General features: G+C 32.7%; 1 protein-coding gene across 1 annotated transcript; it reads left to right on the forward strand.

Annotated features, from left to right (window-relative positions):
- The first annotated feature begins 4,857 nt into the window (after positions 1–4,857).
- Positions 4,858–7,046, forward strand: LOC107895587 (GPI mannosyltransferase 2). The gene is made up of 4 exons (XM_016820845.1): positions 4,858–5,194; positions 5,264–5,369; positions 6,670–6,740; positions 6,832–7,046. Exons 1-4 carry the CDS (start codon positions 4,858–4,860, stop codon positions 6,882–6,884), a joined length of 567 nt encoding a protein of 188 aa, XP_016676334.1. The 3' UTR covers positions 6,885–7,046.
- The last annotated feature ends 6,688 nt before the right edge of the window (positions 7,047–13,734 follow it).

Raw genomic sequence — 13,734 nt, forward strand, 5'->3', positions numbered from 1 at the left:
CTTACACATATATAACAACCAATTCAATACATATTATCCAAGCTAATTGTAATAATTATGTGTGATATATTATCACATACATTCATGTATTTCCAAACTTACCTTAATAGCTCCATTCATTGATTACTAAAAACTACTACTAAATACATGTATACAAACATATCATATGTATCATTCACAACCATGTTTCAAGTTTAACTCTTTTCTAAACCAATCCAATACATGCCATATAAACCATAGGATATTTAAAAAAATCTACCTGAGTAATCTGGATAGTGTAGTCCGATGTGTTGATCCGATCCTCCGAACTCACATTAATCTACAGGAAACATTAAACAACACGAATAAGCTTATTGAAGCTTAGTAAGTTCATAGGCTTTAAAGATAAATCTTACCGAACATATTATAATAAATCATTAAACAAGCATTTCACTAGCACTTCCTGCCATTCACAATTTCAAATGATGAATTTACTTGATTGAGCTCAATATTAATAACTACTTAAATTCTATCATTTTAATTTCATATGACACTTACCAATCTTGGTCAAATTACAGAACGTCTTATGGGTTTGAGTGCATCGTTTACTTGATACTGTAGTCCAACTATGGTCTTACACATATATTTCCATGGCCCTGGCATGGTCTTACACTCGTAATGCCATAACCCAGCTATGGCCTTATCATCAAGATGCCATAGCCTAGCTATGGTCTTACACTTATACATATACTGCCATGGTCCAACCATGGTCTTATCTTCACGGTGCCATAACCCAGTTATGGTCTTTTCACTGAAATGCCATAGCCCAGCTATGGTCTTACATTTAAATATTTCCGTGGTCCAACCATGGTCTTATCCGTCAATTCATCTTATGTCATGGAACGATTGTACTCAATCCTGTGTTCCACTTAATTTCAACATTCAATTCAATTTTCATATTATTACAATAATCATAAATCAATAACAAAGATATGAAATAATACATTATATCATTCCTAAATCAACAATTTATCATGAAAGTTCAACCATATGAACTTACCTAGGCCAATTTGTAGAATTTGTTGTAATTCAGGGAATATTCAGCTAATTTCCCTTTTTTTACGATTTTCTTCAAGATCTTGATCTAAAATATAAAATTATTCATTCATTAGTATCTAATTCAATTATAATTCACTTCATAATCTATACCCTTCAATTTTTAAAAATACACAATTACCCCAATTTTTATAATTTTACAATTTAGTCCCTTATCAATTTTCTCACCAATTGAGCTAATTTTTCTTAATTAACACATTATCTTTTTAAGTTATTTCACAGCCTTTGAAAAATAGAATTTAATTCCAAACCCTAAGATTTAATCTTTTTCACAATTAGGTCCTAAAATCATTTTCTATCAAAATTACTTAATAAAATCATCATATAACAAAATTAAAGCTTCAAATCCATACTAATTCATCATAAAAATCCAGAAATCATCAATGGTAACTTTCAAAATTACCCATACAATCAAAAACTAATGGGATAGATAGTTGGACCTAATTGTAAAAGTCTTAAAAACACAAAAATTATAAGAAAACGGCAAGAATTAAAATCACTTGTAGCAAAAATATGAAAAACCAGCTCAAGAGGACTCTTCAATGACATTTTTGGCTGAAATTTTATGAAGAATTGTCTAGATTTCTTTTAATTGTTATTTTATTTACTTAATTTTGCAAAATTTCCAATTTTACCCTTATTTCACCAAATTTTCAAATTTTTTTCTTGCTAATGCCACCTCAGCCATCCCTTTTGGGTTAATTTTCCCTATAAGTCCTCCTTTATTTGTCACTTAAACTATTTAATTACTTTAGCAAATTTTGCACTTTTTTTCAATTTAGTTCTTTTTAATTAATTAACCATTAAAACGTTAAAATTTTCTAACAAAACTTTAATACTAACTTATTGACACTCCGTAAATATTTATAAAAATATTTGCGGCTTGATTTATAAGATCGAGATCTCAATACCTCATTTTTAACCTAATTTACCTAATAAATTCTTTTAAATCACAAAATTCACTAATTTAAGAATATTTCTAAAATCACACTTGATTCATAAATATTAATTTATTAAATTTTCAAACTTACTCGTCAGATTTAGTGATCCCGAATCACTGTTTTCGACACCACTGAAAATTGGGCTGTTACATATACATTTGCAAATAAGTTAAGCATAGCATTAAACATCTGACATGGTCAAATTAACAATACATTTCTATTCCATTCAAAACATACCAATTCAACCATCCAAAAACATATCAATCAACCATTTCTTTCCTAGCTTCAAAAGTCCATGCACAACCATTAACAAAAGGTATTAAGGCATACCAAAGTTTGACACGACTCGAAACATACCAAATTGACATATAACATTATGTATGCAATTTATAACCATTTCTATATATTCAAAAGTTGTCAAAATAGATTGATGGATAGTGTGATCGTGCTCCAACGTTGATTCTAGTTGTTCGGACTTTTCGATGATCTACAAAACATAGAAAAACAATTACGTAAGCAACTAGTAAGCTCGTATAAAGGAATTTAAACTTACCGAACATATTAAGTTAAACAACCAAACATACTTTCCTTATAACATATGCCAAATTTCCTTCTCTATACACACAACCTCACCAGATTAGTAAGTGTATCATTCACATGTAATTCAAATCAAAGCATGGCATGTAACATATCAAGTATTTCAACTTTATAATGCATTGCTCATAAAACATAAACAAGTAAACAAATTTGATATATCATTCCTTCAATATTTGTTCATTTAACAACTCACATTTCCATTTTAAGTATTCATTTCAAATGTCTCTTTTTACATATATCTATCTATATAAACATTTCATATAACACTACATCTAATTATTTCCAAATATCTGATTCACATAATAATTTCGTTTATCTGTCTTCGTATAACTAAAACTATTCTGTACATCTATTTCCATATAATCAATTCTTATAATCATTTCACATAACTATTTTATACAACTAATTCATATAACCATTCGTCATCTGATTACATATTATCTGAATATCAATTGTTCAACAAATGTCATCGCGTCTCCCATCCACGGTCTTATTTATTTTCGGCATGATGCCATAGTGTCTTTCAATAATGGTCTTATTCATTTCTCGTCATATTGTCATAGTTTCTTTCAATCATTATCTTATTCATTTCCTGTCATGTTGCCATAGTGTCTTTCAACTATGGTCTTATACGCCTGAATCGTGATGCCATAGAGTCTCTCAGCTATGGTCTTACTCATTTAAATCGTGATGCCATAACGTCTTTCAGCGATGGTCTTACCCGTCTGAATTGATGGTCTTACCCGTCTGAATTGTGATGCCATAACGCCTTTCAGCTATGATATTACTCGTTTCTGGTATGGTGTAATAGTGTCTTACCACTATGGTCTTATTTATTTACTGGTATAGTGTCATAGTGTCTTTCAACTATGATAGTAATCATTTCCTTCAAGCCAACAAACTCGATTCAGATATACACAATTAGATATTAAATAACCGAAACAACTAATTGATTTTACCAAGTTACGAACTTACCTCGACTGAAATTGTTACTAAAATAGAGTTGATAATTAGCTCGAAACTTTAGCTTTTTATCGATTTAAATCTAATTGTAGTGTTTCTTGATCTAAACAATATAAATTCAATTATTTTAAAAAATTTCAAATAGCTTAAAATAATTAATTCAAGCCTATAATCCATTTTAATGTGAGTTTATAAAATTGTCCCAATATTTTCTCTTTTATGTAATTTAGTCCCTAGACCCATAACTTGCAAATTTACCATTTTTAAAAGAGAACCCATGTTAGTCGATTTTCTTAGGGGTCCAAAACAGCCCACATCTTTTACAAATTCACATTATTTCCCTTGAATTTTACTATTTAAACATTTTAATCTCTTAAATTCAAAATCACTAAAAACACCCAACAAAATAATTATATCTAGCTATCAACTTTAATAATCTATTAAAATAAAAAACACCTCAAAATCATTCATGACAAATCCCTAAACCTTTAACAATTTTACAAATTGACCCCAAACTAACTAGATTAAACTTATACAAACTCAAAAACATCAAAAACGATATCAAAATCGCTCACCATTAATGAAATTAAACTTGGACGAAAACTTCACCCTAAGTATGGCTTTTCATTCGGTTTTGGAAAATAAAAACAAAAGGTTGAAAATGATAGTATTTCTTTTATTTAAGGATTAAATTAATTATTAGTTCAAATAACTTAAATTAGGGGTGTTCAGTCGGTTAACCGACCTGAAATAACATTAATCGAATTAATCGACCCTTCAAAATTTTTAACCGTTAACCGAACCGAATTTTTTTCAAAAAAATTAATCGAACCGAAATTATATGTTTTTTAATCAAATTAACTGAATTAATCGAATTAACCGAATTAATCGAATTAACCGAATTACTTGGGTTGGGTAATTAGGTTAAGTTAGGTACTTGGTTAATATATATTAGATTGAGGATTTTGATTTATGTTGGATTGGATTTGAGTGAATAGTGGACTATTTATATATTATAATTTTATTTATTAATTTTTCGATTAAACCAAAAAAATTTGATTAACCAACCGATTTTGAACTGAATTATCCGTTAACCGAAAACTTAAAAAATTATTAACCAACCCCGACTAAATTAATTTCATTAACCGACCGATTAACTGAATTCAATCGATTAACCGAATTTTTCGACTTTATCCCAATTTTGCACACCTGTAACTTAAATTATTAAATCCCAATTTATTAAATATTGTGAAGGCCAAAAATGACTTCAAAATCTCAATTGGAGCATCTCAACAGTTCCCACCAATCCAAAGTGCTGAAAGCCGCCATTTTCTCGAGATTTGTTCTTTTCATCCTTTCTATCTTATGGCGCACCCTTCTCGCCCCTTACGACACCTCCGCATCTCTCAACCCAACTTGCCGCCGCAATCCTCCTCTTCCTTCTCCTCTTCTCCCTTCTCTCGGTTCCGCCATCGAGAACGGTGTCATTTGGGACAGTGTTTACTTCGTCCGGATCGCTCAGTGCGGGTATGAATACGAGCAGTCCTACGCGTTTCTGCCCTTATGGCCGGCTTGTATTTTTGCCTTTTCGCGAACAGGTCCGCTATTTGAAGAATTAGAGGTGTATTTATTTGGGCTTTTTTTTTAATTGTGCTGTAACATTGCAGTTTTCGCGCCATTGGATACGATTATCGGTTATAGAGCAGTGTTGGCGTTGTCTGGTTATGTTGTTTGCAATGTGGCGTTTATTTTCACGGCGATGTACTTTTACAGGTGAATTTTCATTTCCGGCTACTTGATCCCAGAAATGTTTTTGATATTATTTTTATTTTATTGGTTTGTGTTGTGAGGTACTAAATGGTTTTGCTTACTAATTCAAGGATTAGGTGCACCCGCCATTGAGCCAAATGCTCAGTTGTGCTACTAAGTATTAGGTTTAGTATCATAATAATCCCTTATGATTCGCCTTTTTTTTATTTTGGGTGTGTCCATTTATACTGTCCCTTATAGTTTTTAAATTGATAATGAAGAATAGGGAAGGTTAATTCTTTGAAAGTTTTCAGTGTTCTAAATAAGCAAATTGGAGTGTACATGTGACATGTAGGTGATAACAGAACTCAGTTTTTGACTCTTGTGTGATATCGATAACTTGTTCAGTATAAATGCAGGTGTTGTATTGTTTTCCTGAAAGGTGATCGGAAATCGGCATTGGAAAAATTGACTAATTAAGACATCATATTTTAGGAAAGGAAAATTTTTCGTAGATGATGGCTGCTGTTATAAAGTGCCAAAATTTTCTTTCAACAAAATCTCTGCCTTCTTTCTCAATGTAAATCTATTATTCTTCAATGGGAGCTGTCCTTGACCATATCAAGCTTTAAGATCAGCCGCTTGCATATTTTAATACGTGCAGACTTTTGAGGTTTCAACTAACATATTAAGAGAAGCCATCTCATGTAGTATTGCTTTGATCACTTAGTACTTCCCTTGTTATTCATGAATTTGAAGGGGTGGAGCTGGCATTTTTCTCATAAAAAAGTTATATATGTGAATTTAATATCTGATTTCAGTTTTATGAATTCATATATTCTTAAGAGGAGTTCCACATCTCTCCTTTCATTTGGAATGAAAATTTGAAAATTTTATAATGCTTGCCTGTTTATTATGTTATCTGAATGGATTTTCTACATTTAAAGTTGAGGTTTCTCCATATGCGATACTATATAAAATCAATCTTAATTGGACAATGTTTAGAGTCATATTTTGAGACAATCTTATCTTCCTGGTAGTGGCCTGAAATATGGGTATCTTCTGTCGTTATGATTTAATTTTTTGATGTTTAAATGCTAACTTTTTTATTATTTGTTTTATCTTGAAGTTGGTACAATTCCCATTGTCGCATTAAGCCCTATATTATGGAATAAGATATAATTGTCTTGCTGTTACTTTTTTTTAAAGTTCCTGTGATGTTGCTTTGCATTCTAGATTTATGGAGAATCATGATATCTTATTTAACTTGGGACTATTCTCCCCATGCTTTTGCTCTAACAGGCTTTCAGTTATTATTTTGAAGGACCCCAATGTTGCATTGTAGGCTTCCATTTTGTTTTGCTTTAATCCAACGTCCATATTCTACTCATCAATGTAATGTTCTCATTTTTTTTCTTCTTATATTGATTTTCAGAAGGTGAAGTTGATTGTGGATTATCCTTTTTGTGTTTTCTTGTGATTGCAGATATTCTGAGAGCTTGTATGCCTTGTTTTCAGTTGGTGGATGCTACTATTTAGTATCTCGTGTAAATAGTATTGTGGTGCTTTGGCTTGCTTTGTAACACCCCAAACCCGGCCTGAACGTTATGGTCGAATCCGGCAATGTCACATGAAAGTGTTTTTGAAAACGCATTAGCCTTAAAATCGTCTCAATTATAAATCTTACTTAGTTTGGGAAAACGTGTTTTAATTAATTTGATTTAAAACATTTCATTTGCGCGGAAGCTTTTGAAAACCCAATAAATTTTCAGGAACTATATCGTGTACGAAAACATTAGCTTTTAGGAAAACCGAGTTTATTCCAAAATCCCATAAATAGTTAAAAAAAAGACCAAATAAAGTCCATAAAGTTTCAAATTACATCAATCAACCCAGAACATAATTTAAAAGAAATAAATACCGGAACTGAATTTAAAACAGTCTAAATATGTGTGGCCAGCGTCGAGTCCTCTGTTGCACCAAATCGTCAATTCTGGGGATTACTTACACAAATTAAACAGAAGAGGGTGAGTTTTTGCAAACTCAGTGTGGAATCCCTTCAGAAAATATACACAATAGCAGAAATCATGCAAACATCCAAATATCAGATAACTCAAGCCTGAGCCTTTTATAGAACCGGTGTGAACCCTAGTCCACTCAGATACAGAATTAGATATGAACGGGCCTTAGCCCTTCTCAAATATATCATGCATAATACAGCAGAATAATAAAGTCCTACCCATCAGCCTCTATACACTAACTCCGTCCAACCTTACACACTATATGGGGATAAAATCGACCGCCCCATCCCTACACACCATGTTGTACCGAAATACGACACATAATCAGATATTTGCTGCTGTGTTGCCAGAAATCAAGCTTAAGAGCCTTTCAGAATACTTCTTCCATATACAATAACCCAACCCTAGTGCAATGCAACATACAATACATGACGTGCAAATATGCAGTTAACAGATCATACATGCTAAGAGTAACATACTAGTACACATATATCACATAGTCAGATCACGTAATTAGGGGTCGAGTAACTCTTACCGACCTTACCATAGGTCCCAGTCAACTAGAGCAACCCGAGTAACCTTTTAGAGTATCTCAAAAAATTAGGCTCATACAACCATGTGGCCTGTCCGTGTGGACCCACACAGCCCAAATTGGCATTAGTTGTGTGGATCACACGGCCTGACCCAGAATTCCACACGCCTGTGTGAGCCCACACGACCCAATTGGTTGAGCTCGTATCTCGTACACGACCTCATTGACTATCACACTGTCGTGTCATGCGTCTATGTCACGCACGCATGGCCTAGTTCGTCGATCACACGCCCGTGGCTGCCACACACCAGTGGCTGCCACACAACCTACCACACGGGCGTGTGGTCGCCCGTGTGGCGTCGACAGTTTCATTTTTTAGCTTTTGTCGATTCTCGTTTTCTGTGTTTCTGAGTACACACCTGTGTCTATATTGATGCCTAAACACTCCCGAGCACTCCAGAATCTAAAATCGACAATCCAAAGCCCAATTTCAGTCACTTAAATCGTCTTTCAATAAAAAACATAGCAATACTGACCATTGATACTCTATCACAAGCTCACCTTCGATTGAGACGAAGACTTCGCACCCTTAAAACAATAATGGCTGATCTCCAGCCCCTCGACCACCACCTAAAAACCAACTGAAATCACTCTTAATCAATATTCAGAAAAAGAAACAATATAAGGCTAAACGAAAGCCAAAACTTATCGAACGTGTGAACTACGATGTGCAACCAATATGAGTTGAAAACGAAATTGAAAATAGGAAAGAAAGAGAAAGGCAAATTTCGGCAAAAGAGAGGGGAAATCAAAGGGAAAAATTCGGCCAAGTTGGGAGAAAACTAAACGTCAAAAAATGAGTTTAACCCCCAATCTACACGCCTAGTACATCTAGAAGCAAAAAGATATTACACTCTTCAATTCCACTGAGATGCGAACACAGGACCTCCATCACCCCTTCATACATCTTAACCATCAAACCAGCAGACCTATTTTGATGAATTTTTGCAACCAATAAATATAAGCCTATTGACTAGGGATAGGGCTTTAGTCATAAAAAAAATACAAAATTTGCCCAAATTAAGGCTTAAACTTGAGACCTCTCAAACACTTCCCAGAACACTTACCCACTGAGGCAGACATATATTTGTGTCTCATATTTAATCAAAACATAAATTAAAACTTGGGGCATTACATGCTCTTTCCGGTTTTGCAAGATCTAATGGAGTGTTCAATGCTAGTTATTTTGGTTTTCAAGCAATGCATAAGGCTTATGATGCTTTTTATTTGAAAAAAGGTGCTTTTGTAAGTTTCTCGCTTTCTTATGTTACAATGCTCTATTTGCAGGTTGTGCTTATTTTCCCGCAACGCTTCATCCTTAAGTCAAAGCTGAAAGGGCTAGATTTCAGTCATTTGACTGGTTATTAATTGTTATCTTCCATTGATGTTTAATGGGCTGCAGAAGCATTGTACATAAATCCCATTACTAGGTGAAGACATTAATGGAAATGGGGTGATAGTTAATGGAATCAAATTGAAAACTTATTCTAATACCATGTTGTCAATGAGATAGTTAGGTAACCAAGTTTAATATTCAACTTGCAACTATCTATTTTTTTGTCTTCATGTATTTGCCATTTACACATGTTCCTACAAGGCATTTGCAGGTATCTTTTGTGCATGTCTATCTTGTTTCCTTAATGTCTTCAATAGGACTGGGATCATTTTGCTTATGTTAAAGTAGATATAATAGTTAGTTAGTTAGTTAATCATTCATTAATATTGAGCAAATTAATATGATAACATTTTTTAGCTTTCTATTATGATATGTGATTTGTTAGCTTTCTATTATGATATGTGATTTTACATCAAACATTGATTTGTGAGAAGGAATATTGTATCATGCACATTTGCTAGAGTTTTTTTATTCTACCAGGGCAGTTAGAGCTTTTTAAGGCTTATTAAAAATAATACACATGGCATATTTCAATTGTAGAGTTTAAAAGTTTCACTTTAGGAGTATAGAGAACGAACTTTTTAGGCAAATGTATGATTTCATAAACAATTTTTCTGTTTCAATGCTAGTTGGCATTGTGGATTCTTATAAGTGGAACACTACGTAATTTGTTCAATCATCTATTATGTGAAGTCAAGACCTGAAATAGTTTGATCATTGGGTTTTCAAGCTTCAGTTGAGGAGAAAAGTTCCATGGCATTAATTTTTTTCTTCATAGAAACCACAAAGATCAAACGACACCAAATTTTCAGAGAAATATTCTTCTAGAAAGCAAGGTATTACTTTCAAAAACCAATGGCTGGTGAATTATGAATGATGTAACATATTTCTCCTCATAGTTGTTGGATTGGTGGTTTTAGTACTATATTGTGTCCATGTTTGTTTTTGCTTTTAGGGTTTATGTTTTAACAGTTTGACCACCTATTAAAGCAATTACTATCTTTGTGATAGAAAATCATAATCTTAAATCGAGGAAGAAAATAAGCCAAGGAGAGGATATTGCCGAGGGCAGAACGGTACATAGATCATTAGAGAATACCTTAGGCTTGGGTCATAATTCTTGGAATTTATGACTGCTATATTTCTATTAAGTATTTTGTACCTAGGACTTGGACCAACCTATCCATGAGAACTGTTAGGCATCAGCGCCTTTTCTAACCAAAATCTTTTCTCGACCACATTTGATTAATGACTATATCTCGAATGTTCAACAATAACAAACTATTCTTTACTTCTTTAACATAGAGATCTAAATTAGACACTTGTAATTGCAAGCTGCTCGGTATAGTTTGTAAACTACTCAAATTTGACTTGGAAATTGTCGAGTAAAGCTCAAGCTCGAGTTATCAAGCTAATTGAATTCAAGTATCCTAATGCTTGACTTGAATGACTGAAGAGCCTAATCAAATATTTCTATTTTAATTGACACTGACAAATCTCTATTTTATCTCGAGCTTGAGCATATATAATTGAGTTTGAAGCTGATCAAGGGAGTCAAACTTATTTTTTTTAACTAGATGAACAAGCTTAATCAAGCCTACTTAAGTGAGTTTGAGCAGTTTGATTTTTATCTTGAAACAAGCTTGAGCTTTAGAAGTAAAACTGAATCAATTTTAAACAAAAATCCCATCCTTGAATTTTGAGTTGTGCTTGGCTCAATAAAACCCCTAACTTAACATGTATGTAGATACATTGCAATGTTTAATTCTTTTTTACTTGTTCAAATTGTCTTTTCAGTCTGCCACAAATTATATTTTATTAAATAAATAGTTTCAAGTTTGAATACACACGTCATCAAGGATTGTCACAAGGGTAGCCATATACACTTTGAGCTTTATGTTTGAGCTTGAAACTTTCTTCTTAAGTGTTTGATGACTTATGTTGGATCAAGTCCTTTTTGTGTTTTAAGTTTTGACAATTGATATGTTTTTTTCCTTTTATGTTAAGTTAAATATGGTGCATTAGTGTCAGATGTTAACTTTGTGTCGTTCTACTATTGATATGCTTTCTTCATCCTTGTAGTGTTTTACTTTTTACTTATTATTCATTTTATTTAGATGATGTTGTATCAGTCTAACATTTAGAAAGGTCTCCTCATTGTTTGTAGGAAATGGATGAGCTCTGTGATGAATGGGTCTCAAAATACCTTATTCCTCCTATCACACAAGAGATGCTGAGTGAACCTCTAGTGTTGGAAAGATGAGTATAACTGTCAGTTTTACATTAATTTTATTGGATTCTTGAAAAAATACATGGTTCGAGTTAATATTTGCTTCGAAGATTTGGGAGATACACATTTCAACCAAATATATTTATTTTATTTTTTCTTCCAAACAAAATATGTGACATTTCCTTTTTTCAACCCTTTATACTTTCTTCTCCAATTTCCTTTTCATTTGGAATCGTAATTATTAGTTATTCCTTAGGTTATTTTTACTGATGTATGCTTTTACAATAAATTTTATAGAATTTTGGTAAATACTCATGACTTGTTATAGTAGTTTAAATACTTAAGAGGCATATTCTTTTCCAAAGTGGCATAGCTTATTAGTTCATCTCTATGCAATGCTACAGGGCCCCATACTATAATCAATGGGAAAGAAGTTGTGAACTTTGCTTTTGCAAATTATCTCTGATTTGTAGGGCATGATAGTAAGAATTTCATCGCTATTACTAATTTATTCTACCATTTGGTCGACAGGAAGAGAGAATAAATAAATAAATAAACCATATATCTAGATAGCATGATTATAATCCTTTCTAAGTTTTCCTTGAAACATACACTTTTCTTCCATTTACCTTATCAAAGAGGTGTTTATGTAGGCTGTTAAGTAATATTAAAAGATAGTTTCGCAAAGGAGAAACATATGTTTTAAAAAAATAGGGAAAATTATAATGACTAATTCTCAAGGTTTTGTTTCTTTTGGCCATGAAATAAAATATGTTTACCAGGAATCATGTACGTCTGCGTTAGAGAAATATGGTGTTGGATCTTGTGGTCCCCGTGGATTCTATGGCACAATTGGTAATCATCAATACCTATACAGTTTTGAATGGTGTATTTTTGGATACTCTTTCTAAATCTTCTATAATAATAAGATTCAGATTGTGACAATTCTCTTATTCAGATGTCCACCTTGATTGTGAGGCCAGAATAGCAAAGTTTTTGGGAACACATGATTCTATCCTCTATTCTTATAGGGCTTTCCGCCTTGTTCAGTGCAATCCCATGTTTTTGTAAAAAGGGCGACATAATTGTTGTGTAAGTGAAAAATGTCATTACCTTAAATGGATACATTTATGGCTATTATCCTAGGTTTGGCATTGTAAGCTGTGGTATAGATAACTTGTGAAAATTTTGGTTGTTTTTACTGTGTCTTTCGTTCTTTTTTTTTTAATCGCATGATGCACTTGGAATTCCCAAGAATGAAAACTAGATTCCCCCCTGTTTTTTGTATTTTGTGGGGCTTTTTCTTTTACTGAATTAACAGTTAGATCATTTTACTAGTAGATGTTATTCATAGGCCAGATTGTAATATATTTTGCAATAGGCCTCCTGAACTTTTATGAATTTATGATTTTATTTACACTACCAGAGGCTCCGATGCATATGACCTTTGTGTTTGTGTGTATTTTGATGTTGCAAGTGCAATCCGTTTTCTTTTTATTATCTTCATTTTTTGCGTCTCACTTTTGCCCTTTAATTTTGACTTAGGCTCATTTTTCTATAGGGGCATTTTAGTACGGTTTAGTTTCATTTGTTATAAGAGAGGGATGTAAGCTCATTAAATAGAAATGCTGGGACATTTCTCAGCTGTGTTCATGTTTACCATTCTCTTACATTGTGGGCTAAATATATTGTGAGTTCTCTTGTAAGATAAAGCATTTCGCATCTTTATATTTTGGGGCTCATTGTTTATTTAGCAATTAAAATCCAACTTGCCTAAGCCCTGATCTGATTTCTAAACTGGACTATTTTTGAGGGTTCAGAAAACTTAATTGAGTCATTACTTTTGTATTTTAGCATTGCAAGAACCTTACTGAAAGAGTGTTGTAGTAGGAAGGTAGTTTGGTCACATTTGAAATGTTCATGTTGTGCTAATTTTTGTGTCTACATAAATTCTGATTATATTAGAACTTAAACCTGATCATAGTTAGTGACTTCTGTTTTTAATGATGCTTGAAGATGATTTTTGCTTGTGGTATACTGCTTTGTTTGCTTTCTTTTCATTTTGCTCACATTGGAACAATTGGTCTTTTTGTGGTCTACGTTGTTGGAGGTTGATTATTTATCTTAATATGATCAATTGGAGACTTTTG

The sequence above is a fragment of the Gossypium hirsutum genome, chromosome A10, assembly GCF_007990345.1.
Source record: "Gossypium hirsutum isolate 1008001.06 chromosome A10, Gossypium_hirsutum_v2.1, whole genome shotgun sequence".
In the NCBI taxonomy this organism is placed as follows: Eukaryota; Viridiplantae; Streptophyta; class Magnoliopsida; order Malvales; family Malvaceae; genus Gossypium; species Gossypium hirsutum.